At 37.0% G+C, this 21,461-nt stretch overlaps 2 protein-coding genes across 2 annotated transcripts in view; both read right to left on the reverse strand.

The window, feature by feature from the left end:
* Positions 1 to 21,461, reverse strand: part of LOC150082463 (CD109 antigen-like) — a 424,736-nt gene that overhangs the window by 275,757 nt on the left and 127,518 nt on the right. Inside the window, exons 2-3 of the mRNA XM_090377518.1 lie at positions 6,122 to 6,256; positions 230 to 410 (exon numbers count right to left, since the gene is read on the reverse strand). Coding sequence (XP_090233644.1) covers positions 230 to 410; positions 6,122 to 6,246 — 306 coding nt within the window. The 5' untranslated portion in view covers positions 6,247 to 6,256. The remainder of the gene's footprint in view (positions 1 to 229; positions 411 to 6,121; positions 6,257 to 21,461) is intronic.
* Positions 17,155 to 17,988, reverse strand: LOC150082464 (uncharacterized). The gene has a single exon (XM_090377770.1). The coding sequence runs from the start codon at positions 17,986 to 17,988 to the stop codon at positions 17,155 to 17,157; it is 834 nt and encodes a 277-aa protein (XP_090233896.1).

Genomic DNA, 21,461 nt, shown 5'->3' on the forward strand with positions numbered 1-21,461 from the left:
ATCCATCTTTCCTGATGGAAGGCAGACTCCAGTTCGAAGCCCTGTCCACATCTAGGCATTATGACACTAATTATTAGTGGACAACGTTGCAAGACATAATTAGTGTTATAATGTCCCAAAATTGTTCTAGATCTCAATGCTTTATTTTCAGATGATTAAAAAATTAGATTAGCAAAAGAATTTTACTCTAGATGTTTATTAAATTACATTAAAACAGAAAAAAAATTACCTTCAAAAGAATTGCTTCAGGGACCCTTGTTTTGCATTCCTGTGAGGTTGATGCTAACTCCACTCCATTACGTTGTATGGAAGCCCTTACTGTAATAGGGAATGTAGATTTAAATATTGTAACAGTAACACGGTAAACTTGGCCTGGTCGTACAACTCTGGATGCCAGAACAAAGTATGTCCTATCCATAATTAATAAACATTAGTACATTCCAATTAGTCTAATGGCAATTTATCATATATAACAATACAATTTACTTTCATAAAACCAAAAATTAATAAGAATAGTCCAATGCATAGAAAAACATATACCTACACATATATTTATGAAATAAATATTAAAAAATATATAAATATAATATGCCACCTTTGGCATAACTACAGAAAATCAGCAACACCATAATAATAAATTGCTGGTCCCAAGGTTCTATCCACCCAAGTGGCCAGGGGCCAAATTAAAATTAAAAAAATTAGGTACAAGTAAACAAAGCATATTCGGTGGATTTTTTTCCCCTAAAACATTATCCCAGTCTATAAAAATCAAATAAGCCAGGTGAACATGTGCAATTTATACAGTACATTTCATTGTGAGCTATGCAGTGCAGTCAGACATACTTTAAATTAAATTTATTAACTTAACAATTTTTCTTCAATTCAAACATATCCAAATTTTCAACTCTCGGGAATAAATTAATTAAATATAAACCCATTTTTTCATTGTCTTACACTAAAACTAGTAAAGTTTACAGTTTCATTTACATCTTATAAATAAGAGAATACATATCCTAGTGAACCATTTATGCAGCTGCTAACCATGGTTTTCAACTGCATAAACTGTTCACTAAGGTATGCATTGTATGGTATGTATTCATGGTTTGCAACTGCATACCATGAATAAATAATGAGTACATGTGACCATGATTTGCAGTAGCAAACCATGTGATGCATGTACTTATTTTATATTGAATGAATGAGCCTAACGCATAATTACAAGTTCTTCATCCACGTCACTAAATTTTTGAATGACTTCCATTTTGTCCTATTTCACAACCCTATACCATTGAAAATTTAGAACCATAAGGTTAATATTTTTAAGCATTTAAAAGTATTTCCTGTTTAAGAAGTTCATTTTCACATCACATAGAAGATGCTTTACATAGTAAGGTTTTACCAAATACTGATTGCTGCCATACAGCCACTGAGACTGGCTGTCAGCCTGTTTAATATATAGTGACTCATTAGTTATTTTTTTAAATTCACTAAACTTATCCTATATTCCTACAAATGATAAAGGGATGTAAATCCCTTTCCTTTTTGAGATATATAAACTAAAGTCTGTATTAGAAAATTAAAAACGTTTTTTCTCTGTAGGAGCATTATGCTGAAATATGCATTATATTTTTTTTAGCATAATTCTCTTATACAGAAAAATGTTTTTAATTTTCTAATATAGACTTATGCTCAAAAATTAATATTTTAAACATAGCATTTACACTTTCACAGCTGCCTTTAGTATGACACTACTTCAAATAAATATCATTTCCCTATTGGGCAGACAAGTACTACCTGAATATGCAGCACACTTTGCAGCACGTTGCCTGTGTATTAGAGAACTTCAAACGACACTACTCTTCAAAATGGGGACTGGTGAAATATTAATTATGCCACTTGCAACTTATTGTGAAGGTGGAAAGTGCTCTGTATATGAAATCTGAGTCAATTTTAAGAATTTTTTTTTTAAAAGCAAACCTTTGTTTGTAAGTCTAAAATAGAAAAGTAACATGTCCAGTTATCCTTCATATGTTTATACTTTACATAAGCAGCATTCTACCTGTTTTATCATATTTTTCTCATTTATATTTTTTGTATTCTCTTGGTTTGTAGACAGCCACCTGGAATATTGCAATTTCCACTACACAATGATCTAACCTATAAACCCTTAGCCATAATTATGAGAGCATCTATAATTATGAGAGCAGGCAGATATGAAGTTCTCTGAGCAGTGCAGACGGGCTGCAAGAGTAGCTCATGGAGTATTGTCAATGATATACAGGAATTTTTCCAGCAGGGATAAGGAGGTGATTATTCCCTTGTATAAGGCAATGGTCAGGCCACACCTAGAGTACTGTATACAGGTCTGGAGGCCTCATTTCAAGAAGGATGTAGAGCTGCTGGAACGAGTACAGAGAAGGGCAACAAGATTAGTGAATAGAACAATGGGGTGCTCTTACGAAGAAAGGCTTAAGTTTTGCAAATTACAGTGTCTGGAGACTAGGCACCAGCGAGGTGATCTGATAGAGGTGTATAAAGCCTTGAATGGTTTGAGCATGCTCAATGCTGATGGGATTCTTCCTCTAGCTCAGAATAATCACCTGAGAGGGCATAAATTCAAATTGAGGAAAGACAGATGTAGGACAGACGTGCGGAAATTTGCCTTTAGCCAGTGGGTGGTTGGTTGGTGGAACAGACTTCCATCCCTTGTAGTGGAGGTTGATAGCCTAAATAAGTTGGACAGGTATTTTGAACAAACAGAGGGGTGAAGTGGGTTTTTTTTTTTTTTTTTTTGGCTGATGCTGCATAAGCTTGCTTTCTTGCATCAAATGCCTCTACTAATGCTAATGCTAATGCTAATGCATCTTTGGATTCAGGGGAGGTCCCTGTGGAATGGAGATGTCCAAATGTATCCCCAATTCACAAAACTTCTATTCCAGGGAAAATAATAGAGTGGTTAAAGAAGTAATGTAGGACCATCAAGATAGGAGTGTAGTTATACATCTATCACAGCATGGGTTCATTAAGGAGAGATCTTGTCTAATCAATTTGATTGGATACCACGATGTGGTCACAAAGGATCTGGATGCAAAAAATAATTCTGATATCATATACTTGGATTTCAGGCAAGCTTTTGATATACTGTTGCACATAAAAGACTACTTTTATTGGAGGCAGAGGGTGGTCATCAGTGGACACTACCCTTCATGGGCTAACGTTATTAGTGGAGTTCCACAGGGTTTGGTGCTGGGCCCATTGATGTTTTTTTTATATTTATTAATGATATTGATGAAGGTTATCAGGCTTAATTTCTAAGTTTTCAGATGATACAAGGATTGGCATGGTGGTTAATGAGAGTAATGAATGTAAAGGTATGCTGCTGCAACAAGCTCTAGAAAAATTAGGCAGATGAAGTTTAACATTTACAAATGCAAGATACTGCATATGGCTTGCAGTAATCCCAGGGTAACATATCAATTTTGTGGTACTACACCTCAGAGTAGTGAAACATGAAAAGGATTTGGGGATAATTGTGAAGTCAGATGTGAAGTTCTCTGAGCAGTGCAGACAGGCTGCCAGGACAGCTCATACAGTTATGTCAAATATATACAGGAATTTTTCTAGCAGGGATAATGAGGTGATTGTCCCATTGTATCACGCAATGGCCAGGCCACATCTTGAGTACTGCACACAGGTCTGGAGGCCACATTTTAAGAAGGATGTAGAGCTTCTGGAACAGATACAGAGAAGGGCAATGAGATTGGTGAGGGGATGCTCTTACCAAGAAAGGCTTCAGTTCTGCAAATTGCAGTGTCTGGACACTAGGCACCCACAGGGAGATCTGATTGAGGTATTTAAGATTTTGAATGGCTTGGGCAAACTCAATGCTGATGAAATTCTTCCTGTTGCTCAGTCAGCTATGGACATGAGGGGGGGGCATAAATTCAAATTGAAGGATGGTTGCAGAACAGATGTGTGGAAGTTTTCCTTCAGTCAACAGGTGGTTGATTGCTGGAACAAGCTTCCATCCATTGTTGTGGAAGTGGATAGTTTCAATAAATTCAAGGAAGAACTAGACAAACTAATGTGAGGGATGGATAGGTGAAATGGAATTTTTTTTTTAGCTGAAATTGTATAAACATGCTTTCTTGCATTATTTGTTACTATTAATACCATTTCTTCAGGTTTTGAGTACTTTCGACTATGTAATTCTCCACTAATAATATTTAGCATTAGTAGCGACAAGCAATGCAAGAAAACAAGCTTATACAGCATAAGTGAAAAAAAAAAAAAAAAAACACCTCCCATTTCACCTATTCATTCCCTCCAATAGTTTGTCTAGTTCTGTCTTGAATTTATTTAAGCTGTGTACTTACACAACAACAGATGGAAGTTTGTTTCAGCAATCAACCACCCACTGGCTAAAGGCAAACTTCCACATCTATTCTTCACAAATGTCCTTTCTCAATTTGAATTTGTGTCCCATCATGTGTGTGTAGTTTGAGCAAAAGGAAGAATTCTATCAGCATTGAGCATGCTCAGTCCATTCAAAAGCTTAAAAACCTCAATAAGATCATCTCACAGGTGCCTATTCTCCAGAAGCTGCAATGTGCAGAACTAAAGCCTTTCTTGGTAAGAGCACCCCTTTGTTGAAACGGGAACCTGAAATGGATACTGAGAATGGCAATCTCATTGCCATTCTCAGTACTCATTCCAGCAGCTCTACATCCTTTCTAAAATGAGGCCTCCATACATGTATACAGTGCTAAAGATATAACCTGACCATTGCCTTATAAAATGGGATAATCAACTCCTTATCCCTGCTAGAAAAAATTCCTGTATATAACTGAAAAAACCCCATGAGCTGTACTGGTAGCCTGTTTGCACTGCTCAGAGAACTTCATATCTGACTGCACAATTATACCCAGGTCTCTTTCATTTTCCACTACCTTGGGTAGTGGAAAAGTCCTGGTAGTCTGGGGTACTGCTATCCAAATACAGTACTTTTTTTGCATTTGTCAATATTAACCTTCAATTGCCATTTCTCAGCCCATCTGCCTAACTTTTCTAGATCCTGTTGCAGTAGTATACTGTCATTCCTATCATTAACTACCCTGCTACCTTTTCAGACCTTAAAAATATTTTAGACATTAAGAATGATATGCCTCCATCAATATCACTTATATTTATTCAATATTGTTGTTAGTGGAGAATTGCACTTCACTCTATTTCATCCAGTAAAGCCCTTATTGTAATCTGGAATACAAAATCAATATAGTAACAGTAACACTTGACCTGGGCATACAACATTAAAGACTACAATAAAAAACATATAACTAATCACTGTAATGAGAATTTGGGGAAAAAATAATTTATATCTCTTCTTAAGGTATTTTTCCACATAAGAAGTTGAAACTGCTTGCTCACTTCAGAACTTAAATGGGTTTCACTGTATTTAGGACCATAGCAATAAACAAGGCAATGAGTCTTGCACCTGAGGTGAACCTTAAATTTTTCCAAACCTATATTTCACAACCTTTTTTTGTGAAAAAAAAAAAAAAATAACACTATTAGTTGTAACTGAACCCATTTCCTCATTGCTTCATGTATTATGTACAATATACTAATAAATTGTCATGCATAATAGAGTCCAAAAGTTTTGGTGCTTTTTGAAACAGATGCCGCAGGACACAGTGCTTTGCATATTCTATATTTTGTGTGTATATTGATACGTGTGCATGTGGAGGCTGAGAAACACACACACACACACACACACACACACACACACACACACACACACACACACACACACACACACACACACCTCATCACAGTGAATTGTTTTTATACCATAAGTTGCAGTATGTCACAATTTGAAAAAAAGAGTAAACATCTAGTTGTATATATTTGGGAAAAATCTCTCCTACACGTACATAAGTTTGAAGTTCTCATCATTCAAATTACAGTAAGAAGTCAATAAAGAGCATATATACAGGTCTCTGTGTATGGGCTTTATAAGCTGATATGATAAAGAACTAATAGCAATAAACAGTTATAAATAATTATGAATTTATTTTTATCAAAATGGTATTCATTTGAGGAAATTCAATGAAAAACTTACGGTTCTCGTTTCAAAAGATCATGCCCAATGCCATTAAAACCATTAAAACTAAAATATGGGTCCTCATTATATTGGGTAATAACAGAAGTCAGCACTGCAAACCAAATGCAAAGTGCTGTTAGCATCTTGAAAGATCTGAAAAAAAATCAAAATTTCTTAAGCATTTTACTTGTTTTGTGCATACTACAAACATTCTCAATATACAATTTTTTTTTTAACAATAACACAGATACCAAAAACAGTTTAAATATACTGGATTTTACTGATAAAATATGTAATTTTTTTGTTTATTTCAGCCAAAAAATAATAATTATTGGGCAATGGTATAATGACAATTTTAGACATCCAACTCACACTTTCCCAAAAAAAAGACCCCACACACAAGAATTTTATATTGCATATATTCTAGGAGAAGGCCCTCCTCTGAGCTGCTACATTGTGAGATTTTTCTGCTCAATAGTTATGTCACTATAGGACTATAGTAATGCTATATTTCTCTTATGCATATGCATATTAACATATACAGGCAGGACCATATCAAGACTTTTAAGTAGCTAGACACAGACAATAAAATGCTACTCCATCCCCACTGAACATAAAAAGGTCCCATCGATGCTGTATTCATTTTTCTTATAGTCCCACTGATGCATTCTGCAGCTCCTGAGTCCTGGATGCAATTGCTCCAAATGCCAACTCACCTCCCACCCCTTAAAAAAATAACTGAAAAAAAATAAAAATAAATTTACAAAATACTTTCTTATAATATCATAATCATTTAAGGAACATCTGTACACAAATTAAAATTGTTATATATCAGAATTTAATACCAAACATATATATATATATATATATATACACAGGTAACCCTTGTATAAAACAGTAGTTAAGTTCATATAAAATGTCAAGTGAAACTGTGTTATATGAGACTAGGAAAAAGTACAAAAAGAGGGGTTACGTTCCAAAAGCTAACAAAAATACACTATTTCATTAATAAAATGTTAACAAAACTAACAAAAATACACCTTTCTATATTTCATGTATCTTCTGCTCTCTTTAAAAAAATCAGTAATGTGGTTTTGTTTGCTTTTGTTTGATCAATCTTTGAATTTTGTTGTATGGAACTAAACATTTTTGAAGCTCCCTTTTGAACTTTGGGCTCCTTTCATTCAAGAATCTGCATTCAAAAAATAAGATTCTAATTGCTCAGCTAACATATGCTTTTTAGTGTAAAATCTGGAAGTTTAGAATTTATCTGTGCTATCATCATCTGAATTGATTTGGTTTTACCTCCAATGCCATTTCCACCAAATCCGCTTTGCCAGCCTCTTTTTCTACCAGTAATTTTTGAATGTCTTCAGTAATTATATCTTTTTTATTTTTTTAGGAGCATTGCCGACTAAGGCCATATTGCTCTGCGTATATTGCCTATAAATTGTGTGTCCTGAAGTTGATTTTCTGTTTTGATGGACGAAAAACCTCCGTTTCTGAGAGAAAAAAGCATGCTACCCTTGCCCAAGCAACTCAGCCACGTTGTGAAAAAGACCCATAAAAATTTCTCACCCCCCCCATCATCAACAGGATTTGAACTCAGGTCTTTTCCACCCTGTGTGAGGAGGAGGGCGATTCTATCAACTATGTTACCCACGAGAGCTTCAGTAGACATATCATCAAAACCTCCTCCTACCAACTTAGCATGTTCTACTATCACACTGATTCTGTTTTCTGCCAGTTCAACCATATTTCCCGAATGAATTGACTCTGGCCATACACTTTTCCACACGCATTTAATGTTGACAGTTTTACTTCTTTAAGCGATAAAGCTATGATTCTGATATAGTCCACAATTGAGAAATGTTACCATGCCTCCATTATTTCAATAGATTCAGAATCAATTTTTTCCTAAATCCATTGTAACGATTTTCTGATTTAATAAGTTTTAAAGGTGAATATAATGACTTGATCTTAGGGCTGAAAGAAAGAAGTTGTATTAACCTAGTAAAACTGTGGTGGTAGAAATATAACTTCAACATTTGGATGACTTAAATCTTTTGGATGGCCTGGCATGCTATCCAAGAGTGATAAAACTGGAATCTAGATTTTTCCACAAGTTCAATAGCACAGAACATTACATGGGGATTTCCCAACAAAATAAAATACAGGGACTTCTCAATAATGTTTTTTGACTAGAGAGTCAACAGCGGGGATTCAAAAAGAGTGGAAATGTTGAAAAATTACATCCAATATAATAGCAGGGGTTTTCCCACACAAAAGCTCAAAAATACCCTGTTATGCGAGGTTTGCTGAAATTCTCTAACCATGTTAGAGCAAAACCGTGTTATATGAGTACCATGATGTGCGAGGATTGCCACAATTTATCAATCGTGTTAGAGTGAAACCTTTTTTGTGTTGTAGAAGTACTGTGTTATACAGGGGTTGCTTGTATACATATATAGTAGGGATAAAATGAGTAGAAGTGACAAATATGGAAGTATAGGTATATTATGTTTTAAAAGTTAAAAAGGTTATATGGACACAAAAGTATATATTTAAGCTAGAAGTAATAAAGTGAGAGACAAAATGCAAACAGATGGAATAGTAAAGAACACAAGGTACCAACACTGGTAGGAAAAGGAAAGTAGGAAATAAAAAAATTAAGACCTTCTGTCTTAATTTTTCTATAGGAAAAGAATGTGAAGAACCTAAAAGATGCATTAAATTATCCAAAATTAAAAGGCTGAATTAATAAGCCAATTAGCAGGAAAGAAGCTATAAGGGAGAAAAAAATATATATAAAAATATATTATAAAATATATAAAAGTATATATATAAAATTTATACTGCATTTATTCTAGGCGAAGGCCCTCCTCTGAGCTGCTGCATTGTGAGGTAAAATAAAGGAAAAATAAAGGTTAAAATAATTTGAAATATTTCATCAAGGAACTACATCTGATCAATACAAATCTCTTCATATGTTTTGGCTTAGGGCATCAGTGTGGGCTACAGACTGTATAAATTCCAGGGCAGTATATTAGGTCAACATCTCTTGGAATAAAATCAAACTTCAGGCCAGACAGTACTGCGTAAGGCAGAGATTGAGAATCTTTCAAATTTATTTGTGTTCGTGTGCCAGTATATTTCTTCATTTATATCACCAGCTTAGTGAAATGTTCTAGATTAAAAAAAAAAAAAGCTACTTGCTGGATATTAAAACTGAACTTTTACAAATAAACGTGGCAGAGATTCAGAAACGTTTCCGCATTCGAAGTTTTGGAAGCAAACCTCATTTTTAAATTTCATCTTTTTATACGCAAAATATTCACTTTTGGTGAAAAATAAAGCACGTTGGTGAAAACCGCTAAAATATAGTAAAGATTCATCGAAACAATTTTTTCCATTTATGGTAGTTTTTGAAAAAAAAAAAAAAACTGCACAATTTTCTTTGATTTTTTATTTAAATCGTCATATACAAATTGATTATCTTAAAACGATGTTTTCACATACCTGTGTTGGACTGAACAATTAACTCAGTTTTAACCTTCATGTAAACATCACTGCGGTCAAAACACTGTTTGGTCAAATAAGCTACATCCTCCTAACTATAAACTATATTAGTGGATTATTATTATTATTATTATTAGCCATATGGTGCAAGGAAGCCTGAGGCTTATACTGCACCAGGCAAAAAAAAAAAAAAAAAAATTCTGAATTACCCTGCGAGAGAGAGAAAAGTAGAAGGGAATCACCAAGAAAGAGAAGAATGATGATATCCAGCTCAGGACCCTGGGTGTACCAAGCCCATACTCACCAGATGTGAGCCCCTGGGGGATGTGGGATAACAGTGGCGTATCGTCGTAAAGGGGGGCATGGCGTCCAGGTCCAGGTATCATCGTAAAAGTAACACGGTGAGCAAGCTTTTGAGTATTTTTAGAACGCCTCCTGCATTTTTTTTCTTTAATTTCAAATTTTTGGTTAAGGGGGCACATGCCCCTCTGCCCCACCCCTGCCATACCTCGTGGTATGCCGCTGATATACCACGTGGTATATGCCACTGATATAATAAACAAAACAACAGATTATCTGATATGACAATGTTGAATTTCTTGTAACGATAATGTTTACTACCAAAAAAACATAGTGCGCGATGACCTGGGCTGAGATACACAATGTGCTATCACTAGAATGCACGGCTCAGAGAACCTTTCAGAATTTTAATCCAGTACGTACATTTCACGTATAAGGGTTATGCATAGGTGAAATGCACTGGAAAGGCATGGCCAAAAACTATCACGGAGGCCAACTAAGCAATCCACACAAGAAGAAATCCAGTGTGATTAATGCTGAACTAATTCCGTTGAAAGTTTTCCACACAGGGTATCAGGATATATGTGGTGAGTATGGGCTTGGCACACCCAGGATCCTGAGCTGGATATCATCATTCTTCTCTTCCTTGGTGATTCCCTTCTACTTCTGACTCTTGTTCTCTCTCTCTCTCTCTCTCTCTCTCTCTCTCTCTCTCTCTCTCTCTCTCTCAGGGTAACTCAGAATTTTTTTTTGGCTGGTGCAGCAGAAGCTTCAGGCTTCCTTGCACCATATGGTGGAGCAATACGGCCTTAGTTGCTAATGCTCCTAAAAACCAAATAACAAACAGACAAAACAAAACAAACAGCACCATATGGCTAAGGATAATAATATTTAAGTCCAAAGGTCGGTCTATACCATTGTATTGACATCATTAAAACAGTGTTTTCGGTTGCTGGTTCTGCCATTGTCTAGTGTCTACGTCAATAGAAATAATATTATTCGCTTATTCGCGATTTTCGGTTTCGCGCTTTCGCGTCAGTTACTTCAATATCATAAAAATAGCGAAACCGCAAGAAGAAAGGTTGGCTCAAAAAAAGGAAAAAATCTCATTGGGGATGGTGAGGGATTGATTATAGTAAAAATAAAAATATATAAAAATGTACAGTATATACACTGAAAAGACAGAATTCATGGGACACCCGGTTCCTGAGCAACGCGACGCTGTCACCCCTCTCGCTAGTGGACGAACCCACCGCTTGGCAGGTATACAGTTACACCGCATTAATGCATTCATGTAGACAGTAATTCGATGGCAATATGAATAAACGTCGTGAGTTAACCGATTTCGAAAGCGCGATGATAGTGGGTGCCCAACGCATGGGTAATGCACTAACCCCGTTCGACAGTATCAAGAGTGTATCGAGAATACGCCATTTTCGGCGGAATAACGTCTCATCGTGGACAAGGCTGTGGGCGGGCAGAGAAAGGTGGTGGATTAACGCGGCCATCAACGTCTATCTCTCATTGTTTCAGCGAACTGGTGTACCTGGTCTGCCTCCACGGGGCCGAGTGTGGGCAACGCTGGGTCTCAGTAGGGGTCCAGCGGCTAAATGACCAGAAGAACAACGGTACACGACAGTACACATGTACAAAATCCATACACTTTTAAATCTCTGGCCTCAACAGTGTTCTGTTTCACATGACAATGTATACTACACAGAGATGGGGGAAACCCCTGGTGTCGTTTGACACGAATACACTTTGCACTTTATTTGTTTCAACCAACCAGAGAGCGACAGTGGCACAAATCATCGCCGACTTCAATGAGGGAGGTGCCAGAAACGTCTCCACCAAGACCATCAGGCGATTATTAGCCGCAACAGGTTATGGGACCCACCAGAGTCCCATTACTAACACCACGACACAGGACTCTACGCCTCGGCACTGGACCTTGGATGATTGGAGATGGGTCTCCTGATCCGATGAGTCTAATTTCCAGTTATTTCGAGCGAATGGGAAGGTGCTTTTCTGGAGGAAACCGCAAGAAGCTATGCACCCGTCATGTCAACAAGGAACTGTTCAGGCAGGTGGACAGTCAGTGCAACATGTTTTTAAAAAAAATTCCTTCGTTCAGATCCAACGCAGAAACTTTATTATTCTGGCTAAGTTAGAATAATAAAGATTGCAGAATACAGTTCAATCCAAGTAGTAATAGATACAAATTTTACATATTACAAAATTTATATAAACAAATTGACCAAATACTGGTCTTTTACATGTTCGGTATATCAATTTGTTTACCGGGCAGTAAGTGAAATACAGGACTAACCAGATTAGATCGCACACCTGGCAACCCTTGCAATTAATGCTTTGACAACATATATCTAATTGGAATTGCATAAAGGACATTCTTCTATAAAGACTGAGTTTGTTTATACTCCTGGCAACTTTATTTTTATGACAGCCACATGTAGCGTTCAAATAGCAATAAACTTCTTTTTTTTTTGTACTGGTTGGCAAACAACTATGCGCCGAGCATTAATGATTTTGTAAAATATATCTTACAAAATCATTAATGTTAATACACTGCTATTAAGCCCGAAAGATTAAATGAACCGCTTTAATTTTCAATTTTATAACTTACAAAATGAGCGTATTATACTAATGATGATATTTTGTGAACAGTAAGAACATCATGGAGGCCTACGGTAGATGTTGAGGTATTAGCATGTCAGCTTAAACATATAAGAAACGATCGCTCGAGGTAACAAAATATCAGATATTTTTAAAGCATGAGTTACATTATTCCTCAAATCAATACATCAGATACTGAGAGTTATTATGCCTTAAGGGTGAAATAAACTTCATGGCGTCATCATTAGGTAGCTCACCCAGATAACCGCAAGCAGGGAAAATTGTATGCGTGTTAACCCACTTCCAGAACAGTGCCCCTTCAAATTATTCAAAATAGCTGAAGTTTCAGCAGTTTGAATAATTGATTTGTTCCAATAGTCGATTTGCTGAATAAAATAAGATATCAATTTTAAAATCACCCCCCCCTCCAGTTTTAATATCCGAAATTATCGATTTCACAAGGGCGGATACAGGACGAGAGGAGAATAACTGGGAATTCCCCTAAGATTACCCCAAAAGCATGTCATGCTCTTGTATTATCTTTAAGCAGTACAATTTTCTACGAAGTTCCCTCCACAAGACCGGATCATCCTTGTATTGATACTATTCATTTTGCCTCCCCTATAATGCTATTTGGATGCAGTTGCTTCCAAGCTCCTGGAAAATGTGGCCTGAAAATGTTACTATTAACCATATCCCCAATCAAGAATAAAGAATATATCAAATATGTATTAATAAAGTTAATTTTAATTTTCATATTTTATTTCGATAGATTGCAGTAGTAGGGGAGGCACTTTGAATCAAACTGACCGGGGGGGGGCGCTAGGTGGCGCTGCAGTCGAACTTTGCCGCCCCCGCCCGCTAGAGGGCGCACCAAGCTGACCATGGGGAATGCCGCTAGGTGGCGCTGCAGTCGAACCATTGCCCCTCCCGCTAGGGGGCGCATCGAACTGACCAGGTGGGTGGTCTACCTCGCCCGCTAGAGGGCGCAGCGAACTGACCAGGGGGCGCGGTTACCCCGCCCGCTAGAGGGCGCACCAAACTGACCGGGGGCGGCGGTCTTCAACCCCCGCCAGGTGGCGCTGCCATCGAAAAACTTTGAACCGATTTTGTCAGCGGGTGGTCTTCCTACATCCCCCACCTCCGTCACCAGGTGGCGCTGCCATCGAAACACTGAACCGATTTTGTCAGCAGGGTGGTCTTCCCCCTCCCCCATCTTTGCCGCCAGGTGGCGCTGCCATCGAAATACTTTCAACAATACTGACGGGGGTTGTGTTCCACCCTCCCTCTTCTCACCCCCGCCGTTGTGCGTCACCAGGTGGCGCTGCCATCGAAACACTTTGAACCGATTTTGTCAGCGGGTGGTCGTCTCCCTCCCCCCCTCCTTACCGCCAGGTGGCGCTGCCATCGAAATACTTTCAACAATACTGACGGGGGTTGTGTTCCTCCCTCCCTCTTCTCACCCCCGCCGCTAGGCGGCGGTACGGTCGCACAATGTTAAAACATGCATAGTGTAACATGTCTTATGACGTCATAATCCTTTGTAGTAATTCTTGGAATTCAAAGAGAGGGTTTTTTTAATTTTACTGCTGGATGGTATATTTTAAAAGAATTTTAAATGAGAAGACTATTTTAAACAACAGGCAATAAATTAAAGTATTCATGTACAAATCAATGGTATTTTTTGAACAATGGTATTATATGAACATAATTAAAGTATTTATTAACAAATCAATGGTATTTTGTCTGGTGAAAGTGATTTTAAATATAACTTTTAAGGAAGACACAGAATTATAATGAACGAAGTCTTTATTGAACACTGTTAACAAAATTATTTACAAAGGAATCATTATTCTGATAGGCGCCTCCGTAGCCAGGTGGGAAGGAGCAGCAGTGCGCAGCACACGCTTCTTGATTAGACCGGGGTTCGAGCCCGTCACCACCAAATACGGAGGATGCGGAAAGGTCAAGAGAATGACCACCGCATATTCCTGGAGCAATATGGCCTTAGTTGCTAATGCTCCAAATAACAAACAAACAATTATTCTGATAAAATCTTGACACCACGCTCTCTTCAACATGCACAAGGGAAACTAATAATAAAAATGAGCACGTGCTTGGTCTAACAACATGGATCTCAGTTCAGATAACATTGAATATTTGATAAGAATCGAATTGTGAGAAGAGTCCTTTACCTTTCTTTTCCCCGTCGAATTCACGAACAACATCATAAGGATATACAGTCTTTAAATATAATTCATAAATATCGATGAAATTTTCATCCTCGGCGCCGTTCAAGAAAGTATTGGTTTGGAAGAGTTTCCTTTTTAGGAACACGTCACGAGCTTGATATAAATGTGAAACAATAATATCACCCATAAGTTTGAAGATAGCCACTTCCTCCTGTAAAAGCTGCAGTCGTTTTTGAATGGATATGGTTTTAATTGATAAAGTTTCCACCTCGAAAGCATCGAGTTTAACATCGTTAATATCGTTGTTCTCTATACGACGAATAGTCAAAAATCCATTTCCACACACTGTTGCCAGATTTTCACTTATTCTGCATTCGGCGGCGTCTTCTTTTTGGTTCAAATATTTTGTAAATTCCGGAAGTTTCTTTTGAAGCAGCATCCATTCTTCACATTTAATAACAATTACATTAGAATCGGACTCCAACTGGACACAGGGTTTAAAATTTAGAAATCCAACCCGGACAAGCCATTTGGAAGACCAGAGCGATAGAAACTGTAATAGCAAAACTTAGACGCCATGGCTAGAGAGAGAACTGAAATGAGCACAGATCATAAACCCTTTTTAAACCAAATATCACCCTAGTTTTCAGCCAATCAAAAACAGGTGCGTACAAACATGTTCAATCGTGATTAAAATCCTTTGCATGGCCTAACAAGTCTTATGATGTCATAATCCTTTTGGGGTAATTCTTGGAATTCAAAGAGAAAGGTTTTGTTCAACATGCACGGTATAACAAGTCTTATGACGTCATAGTCCTTTGAGATAATTCTTTGAACATAATTCCTAATTAAATAGTTTATTTTTTACATTATTTTAATTTGTTTTGTAGCCAATAAAAAAATAATTGCACGTTTATATGAGCGCAAAAATAAGTATTGTGATCAAATAAACAAGGGGTCGTTTCAAGCTGAATTTCCTTTCTTTGTGGACAGCCGATTTTTTCTAAATTAATTACAGATGCATTGGTATATTTTGACAAAATGTGTTTCTTTTCTTCTCCTTTCACATAAATTATACTACACTTTGAAGTGACCATTTCCAACCACATCCTTAAATCTTTTTGTTGAATGAAACCAAAATTCCATGGTAATTGATGACAGTTTTTAAAAATCAAAATATTTTGTCTCTTAATTGCGTTTGGTAATTCATTCCACCCACATGGCGGGTACATTACATTACTAAATAAATTTTCACCGTCAAAAAATGCAACTTCCTTTATAAAATAATTTCCATCAGAATTTAGAAACATTTGGAAATCGATGAGTGCTGATTTTTGATCCATTTCCTGGAACTGTCTGTGGTCAGTTGACGTTGACCGGCGCTTTTATACCACGTGATGATAATCGTCGTTCATGATTGGCCCGCTCTTTAATACCACGTGACGGCAAATTTCGTTGATGATTGGTAGGTGTATAACCTATATAAACACCTTTGGGGGTCTGAATGTGCCCATTTAGTTTTTGCCTACTTTCATGCTTGTGCTTATTTGGTGGATATTGGCTGTACTTGGAATTATGGAATCCAGCACTGTAAGTATTATTTCTAAAGTCTGAATTTGTGTGTTATTTCAGCATTTGGTTTGTACTTTAATCAAAAATTTATTTTTATAGATTTTTGAAGATGTAAGTCTAGAAGTAGAACAAAAATTAATTTCTGCTGTTCGTGAATATGATCCTATTGATAACAATGAAAGTGTCCCCAAACACGTAGTAAGTTTATTTTACATTTATCGCTGCTGAAAGATATAATTTTTAGAAGTTAATGTATGTTTTCTTGATTAGTTGAAACCGTGTGAACGCATTGTTTTTTGGTTATTCGTTCCAGGAATTATAACTAATCTCTAAATTGTATTAGCACGTGGCCCTGCAAGTGTGTAATTAACCTTGTTTATTGAAATTCTGTGGGTTATCAGTTCAATTTTTTTTTTTTTTTTTTTTACAAATACCTGTGAACAATTAGCTACATAGATTTATTTTAAACACCTAAGGGTAGATATTCAGAAACGGGTGCCCCTTTCAAAATGGAGGCGAGGAGAGGAGGGGAAAAGCAATGATTGGCGGGTTGTGACACCTAAGCATTGGTAAAGGGTGATTTTTATAACGGAAATTGTATTTCCGGATCGATCTTATTGTTTGAAAATTTTAAACTTTAATCATGCAATTTGCTTTTTTTTACAAACATCTCTGAACAATTAGTATTAAACTAAGTGTAAATTTATTCGACTAATTTTAGTTTATTCCTACTATTCTCTCTTAAACCCCCAATTAAATGATCGTTATTCTTTTTTAAGAAAGCTGGATTATTGGTAATACTTTATACTTTCAACCAATAAATTTTCGAATTTTTCAGAAAAATGCCAATACATAAAATTGTAGCACTTTGTAACCGTGGGATACTGCAAGGTCAAGTTCAACTGTACACCATGTTCCTGTGAATGATCGATCTGAATGAGAGCACTGGGATAAACATTCATTAGCACACTGACCACATAGTGGGAAAACAAGCTTACCATTGCTATTGATGGGCAAAACAGGTAACAGAAGCTGATCAGGAGCAACAACACGGGCATGGCAAATGCCAAAGTATGCCCCTGGTGTGTAATCAAAGTTTTCAAGTATTACTTTAGGGTGCCCACGAGGAAAAACACCATATTTGCACACCCATGGATAAAGGGAGCAGAAATCAAGATAGTGGATTTCTTCGACCTTGTGATAAAGTTTATAACAGTCTGTTCTTCCTCCTTTTAAGGCACTCCTAGGTGTCAGACCTTCGAAATGAATGGCCTCATCTGCATGTTGTTTTAGCGTTATATCAGTGTTAACCAATTGGTCAAACTGACACTCCCATATGGAGACCACCTGAAAACCTTGTGACTCTAAGTATGCCTCTCTGTCTAATGTTGCTTCATAGAGAGCACCCATTGTAATATTTTGGTGTGACTGTTGTGTGTAGGGCTTATAACATTTTGGACACCCGTGATAATAGCATCCGTTAAATTCATACACCGTTTGTTTATACAAACCATCCACAAAGTATGGGCCAATTTTAACCTCTCCACCTACTCTGCGTGCGTGCTGAATTGTAACATTGTGCTTTTTTTCTAAATAAGTGAGCCATATTAAAGCTTTACGACTCTGTATGTTTTTTCCCTTGTAACCTGCAGGTGGCAAGATGGCCATCGTGTTATGAGGAAGAAATTTTTGAAGGAATACCCTATTGCAAACACCTGCAATGGTAATGTCTTGGTGGAAAGGGTCAACACCTGTAGTTTCTAAAAAAAGAGAGCGGAACTTATCACAGGACCCTTAAGTCATCTTGACAGTAGCAAAGCAGTTCAGATTTCAGATTGTAGGTGTCGTGTGTCCGCTGTTCGTACCATGTTTCAAACTCAGCTAGGGTCTCTTTCCCCATATATTCAGGCTGAAAATACTGTTTAGCAGGTAATGGGCCCTGGTAATCACCGGTCTGTTCGGTGTGAAATACGTAGGGGAAGAAACCCTTTCTGACCTCTGGAAGTTCAAACATGGCTTGTCCGGGTTGGATTTGTAAATTTTAAACCCTGTGTTCAGTTGGAGTCCCATTCTCAAGTAATTGTTATTAAGTGTGAAGAATGGATGCTGCTTCAAAAGAAACTTCCAGAATTTACAAAATATTTGAACCAAAAAGAAGACGCCGAATGCAGAATAAGTGAAAATCTGGCAACAGTGTGTGGGAATGGTTTTTTGACTATTCGTTGTATAGAGAACAACGATATTCACGATGTTAAACTCGATGATTTAGAGGTGGAAACTCTATCAATTAAAACCATATCCATTCAAAAACGACTGCAGCTTTTACAGGAGGAAGCGGCTATCTTCAAACTTATGGGTGATATCATAGTTTCACGTTTATATCAAGCTCGTGACGTGTTCCTAAAAAGGAAACTCTTCCAAACCAATACTTTCTTGAACGGCGCCAAGGATGAAAATTTCATCGATATTTATGAATTATATTTAAAGACTGTATATCCTTCTGATGTTGTTCGTGAATTCGACGGGGAAAAGAAAGTTAAAGGACTCTTCTCACAATTCGATTCTTATCAAATATTCAATGCTATAAATTCAATGTTATCTGAACTGAGATCCATGTTTTAGATGAAGCACGTGCTCATTTTTATTATTAGTTTCCCTTGTGCATATTGAAGAGAGTTGTGTCAAGATTTTATCAGAATAATGATTCCTTTGTAAATAATTTTGTTAACAGTGTTCAATAAAAGACTTCGTTCATTATAATTCTGTGTCTTCATTAAAAGTTATATTTAAAATCACTTTCAACTGGCAAAATACTATTGATTTCTTCATGAATACTTTAATTATGTTCAAATAATACCATTGATTTGTTCATGAATACTTTAATTTATTGCCTGTTGTTTAAAATAGTCTTCTCATTTAAAAATATACCAACCAGCAGTAAAATTAAAAAAAACCCTGTCTTTGAATTACTACAAAGGATTATGACGTCATACGACATGTTACACCATGCATGTTTTAACATTGTGCGACGGTGCCGCCGTCTAGCGGCGGGGGTGAGAAGAGGGAGGGAGGAACACAACCCCCGTCAGTATTGTTGAAAGTATTTCGATGGCAGCGCCACCTGGTGCAAGTAGGGGGGAAGACCACCCTGCTGACAAAATCGGTTCAAAGTTTTTGCGATGGCAGCGCCACCTGGTGACGGCGGTGGGGATGTAGGAAGACCACCCGCTGACAAAATCGGTTCAAAGTTTTTTGATGGCAGCGCCACCTGGCGGAGGTTGAAGACCGCGCCCCCAGGTCAGTTCGATGCGCCCTCTAGCGGGAGGGGACAATGTTTCGACTGCAGCGCCACCTAGCGGCAACTCCCCCGGTCAGCTTGGTGCGCCCTATGGGGGGCGGCAAAGTTCGCCTGCAGCGCCACCTAGCGCCCTCCCCCCTGGTCAGTTTGGTTCAAAGTGCCTCCCCTACTACTGATTGCTATTTCATATAACTTTATATCAAGCACCAATCTTCCCTTCCAAACAATGGCCATTCTAAATTTTTTGAAATACTGATCTACATGATTAACCTCATTTAATATTAAATAAATGCAAAAAAAAAAAAAAAATCTAGCATCTTTTTCTATTGAGCAGTATATACACTATCTTCCAACATGTATTAGAACGCCTTGTCCAGTGGTAAAACTACCATATCGCCAGATCTGCCATCCTTCTTTCTAACTTGGAGCACCGTGTTGGAAAGTGTAAAGGTCACTTCCATGAACTGTCACAGTGGACGCATTAAGGATTGCCTAAAACATCAACATAGGTTTCAACAGGCTTGTGATGGCTTCATGCACTGCGATCAGTTAGCCTAGTCCATGTCATCACGAGAAACATCCCGAGACTATGAACTTTTTCCTTTCGTCAACTTAACTAAATTCTATTAGCACTTTTATAATACACTAAAAGAAAATAAACAGGAAAAAAAAAAATTGTAACAACCGTGTTATTTTTTGAATATTTTCTATTTAGCTATAATAACTGGAATTTTAGAAGCTCAAGAGACAGAAAAATTTACAAATATTTCGTGAATTTTCAATTCGTAGTCTCATGCGTTATGTTACATCTACCTTAGTTTATACTCATGCACACCATTAGGCATCTCTCATCATACTGTGGAATTATACTCCCTAACTAGATTGTCATGAGTGCATGACCGATGAAAGGCCAACAAGCCTTGAAACGGTGCCGTCTGGGTGATGGTATCCACCGAGAATAAGTAACATTAGTCTTCTCTTAGTGAAGCGTTACTTTTTCGAGGTAGTGCAAAATCATGGCAACTCGTTGTGAAGGTAATCACAATAGAGATAAAATTAAATCGATGCCGTTCCAACTGCTTTAGAGTTCATTATGAATAATAGGGTGTATTTACACTGACCGTTCATTAACAAATATTTATAAATTAAAAATGCCCTTAATTGTTGGCATTACGTGGTTTTATTTTGTGTATGTTTTTCGAACTTCTGCAAAGGCAACTTAGGTCACGAGGAGGCGAGGTCTTTCCTCACTACAAGTAAATTATAAAACAGAAACTACAAATACAACTTCCTATACAGTATTTCAAAAAGTTACATCACTGGTTTTAGAAGAGAATAAGCACTTCACAACTAAATTTCATCGCCTGACATTGCTAAACGAAAGCACGTCGTTCCTCATCATCACCTGTAAGTCAAATTTGCTTCACATTAAAAATATTTTAAATGATATAAAATAAACTGGCAATGTGCAGCACATGCACTTTAGGTTGCGCTGCCTGCCAATTTCTTGATTGGTTCGGATAATCGACATTTCGGTTAATAGACGTACCACTGTAATTTATACAAACATATAAATATCCATAAATCAAAATAAAATAAATAAATAATTTTAGCATCACTTATGATCTCTTCTGTACATGCAAGTGCATCAGAAGGTCACGTGGTATGAGGCTAGACATTTTACTTAAAATCAAGCACCAGTAGGGCTGTTGGTAAGATAAATTATATAACAATTCTCGCAGAAATCTTTTTCTAAAGATTAATGAAGTTGGTATCCTTTCCTTTGAAAAGAAAGACATGAAAACGTCATCTAATCACGATCTATTATTTTCTAAAAATCAAT

The sequence above is a fragment of the Mastigoproctus giganteus genome, chromosome 7, assembly GCF_048544385.1.
Source record: "Mastigoproctus giganteus isolate SK-2022 chromosome 7, ASM4854438v1, whole genome shotgun sequence".
NCBI lineage: Eukaryota > Metazoa > Arthropoda > Arachnida > Uropygi > Thelyphonidae > Mastigoproctus > Mastigoproctus giganteus.

Bases quoted from the DNA above. Each gene is read 5' to 3' on its own strand.
- LOC150082464 (XM_090377770.1), bottom strand. From the start codon at position 17,988: ATGGCCATCTTGCCACCTGCAGGTTACAAGGGAAAAAACATACAGAGT.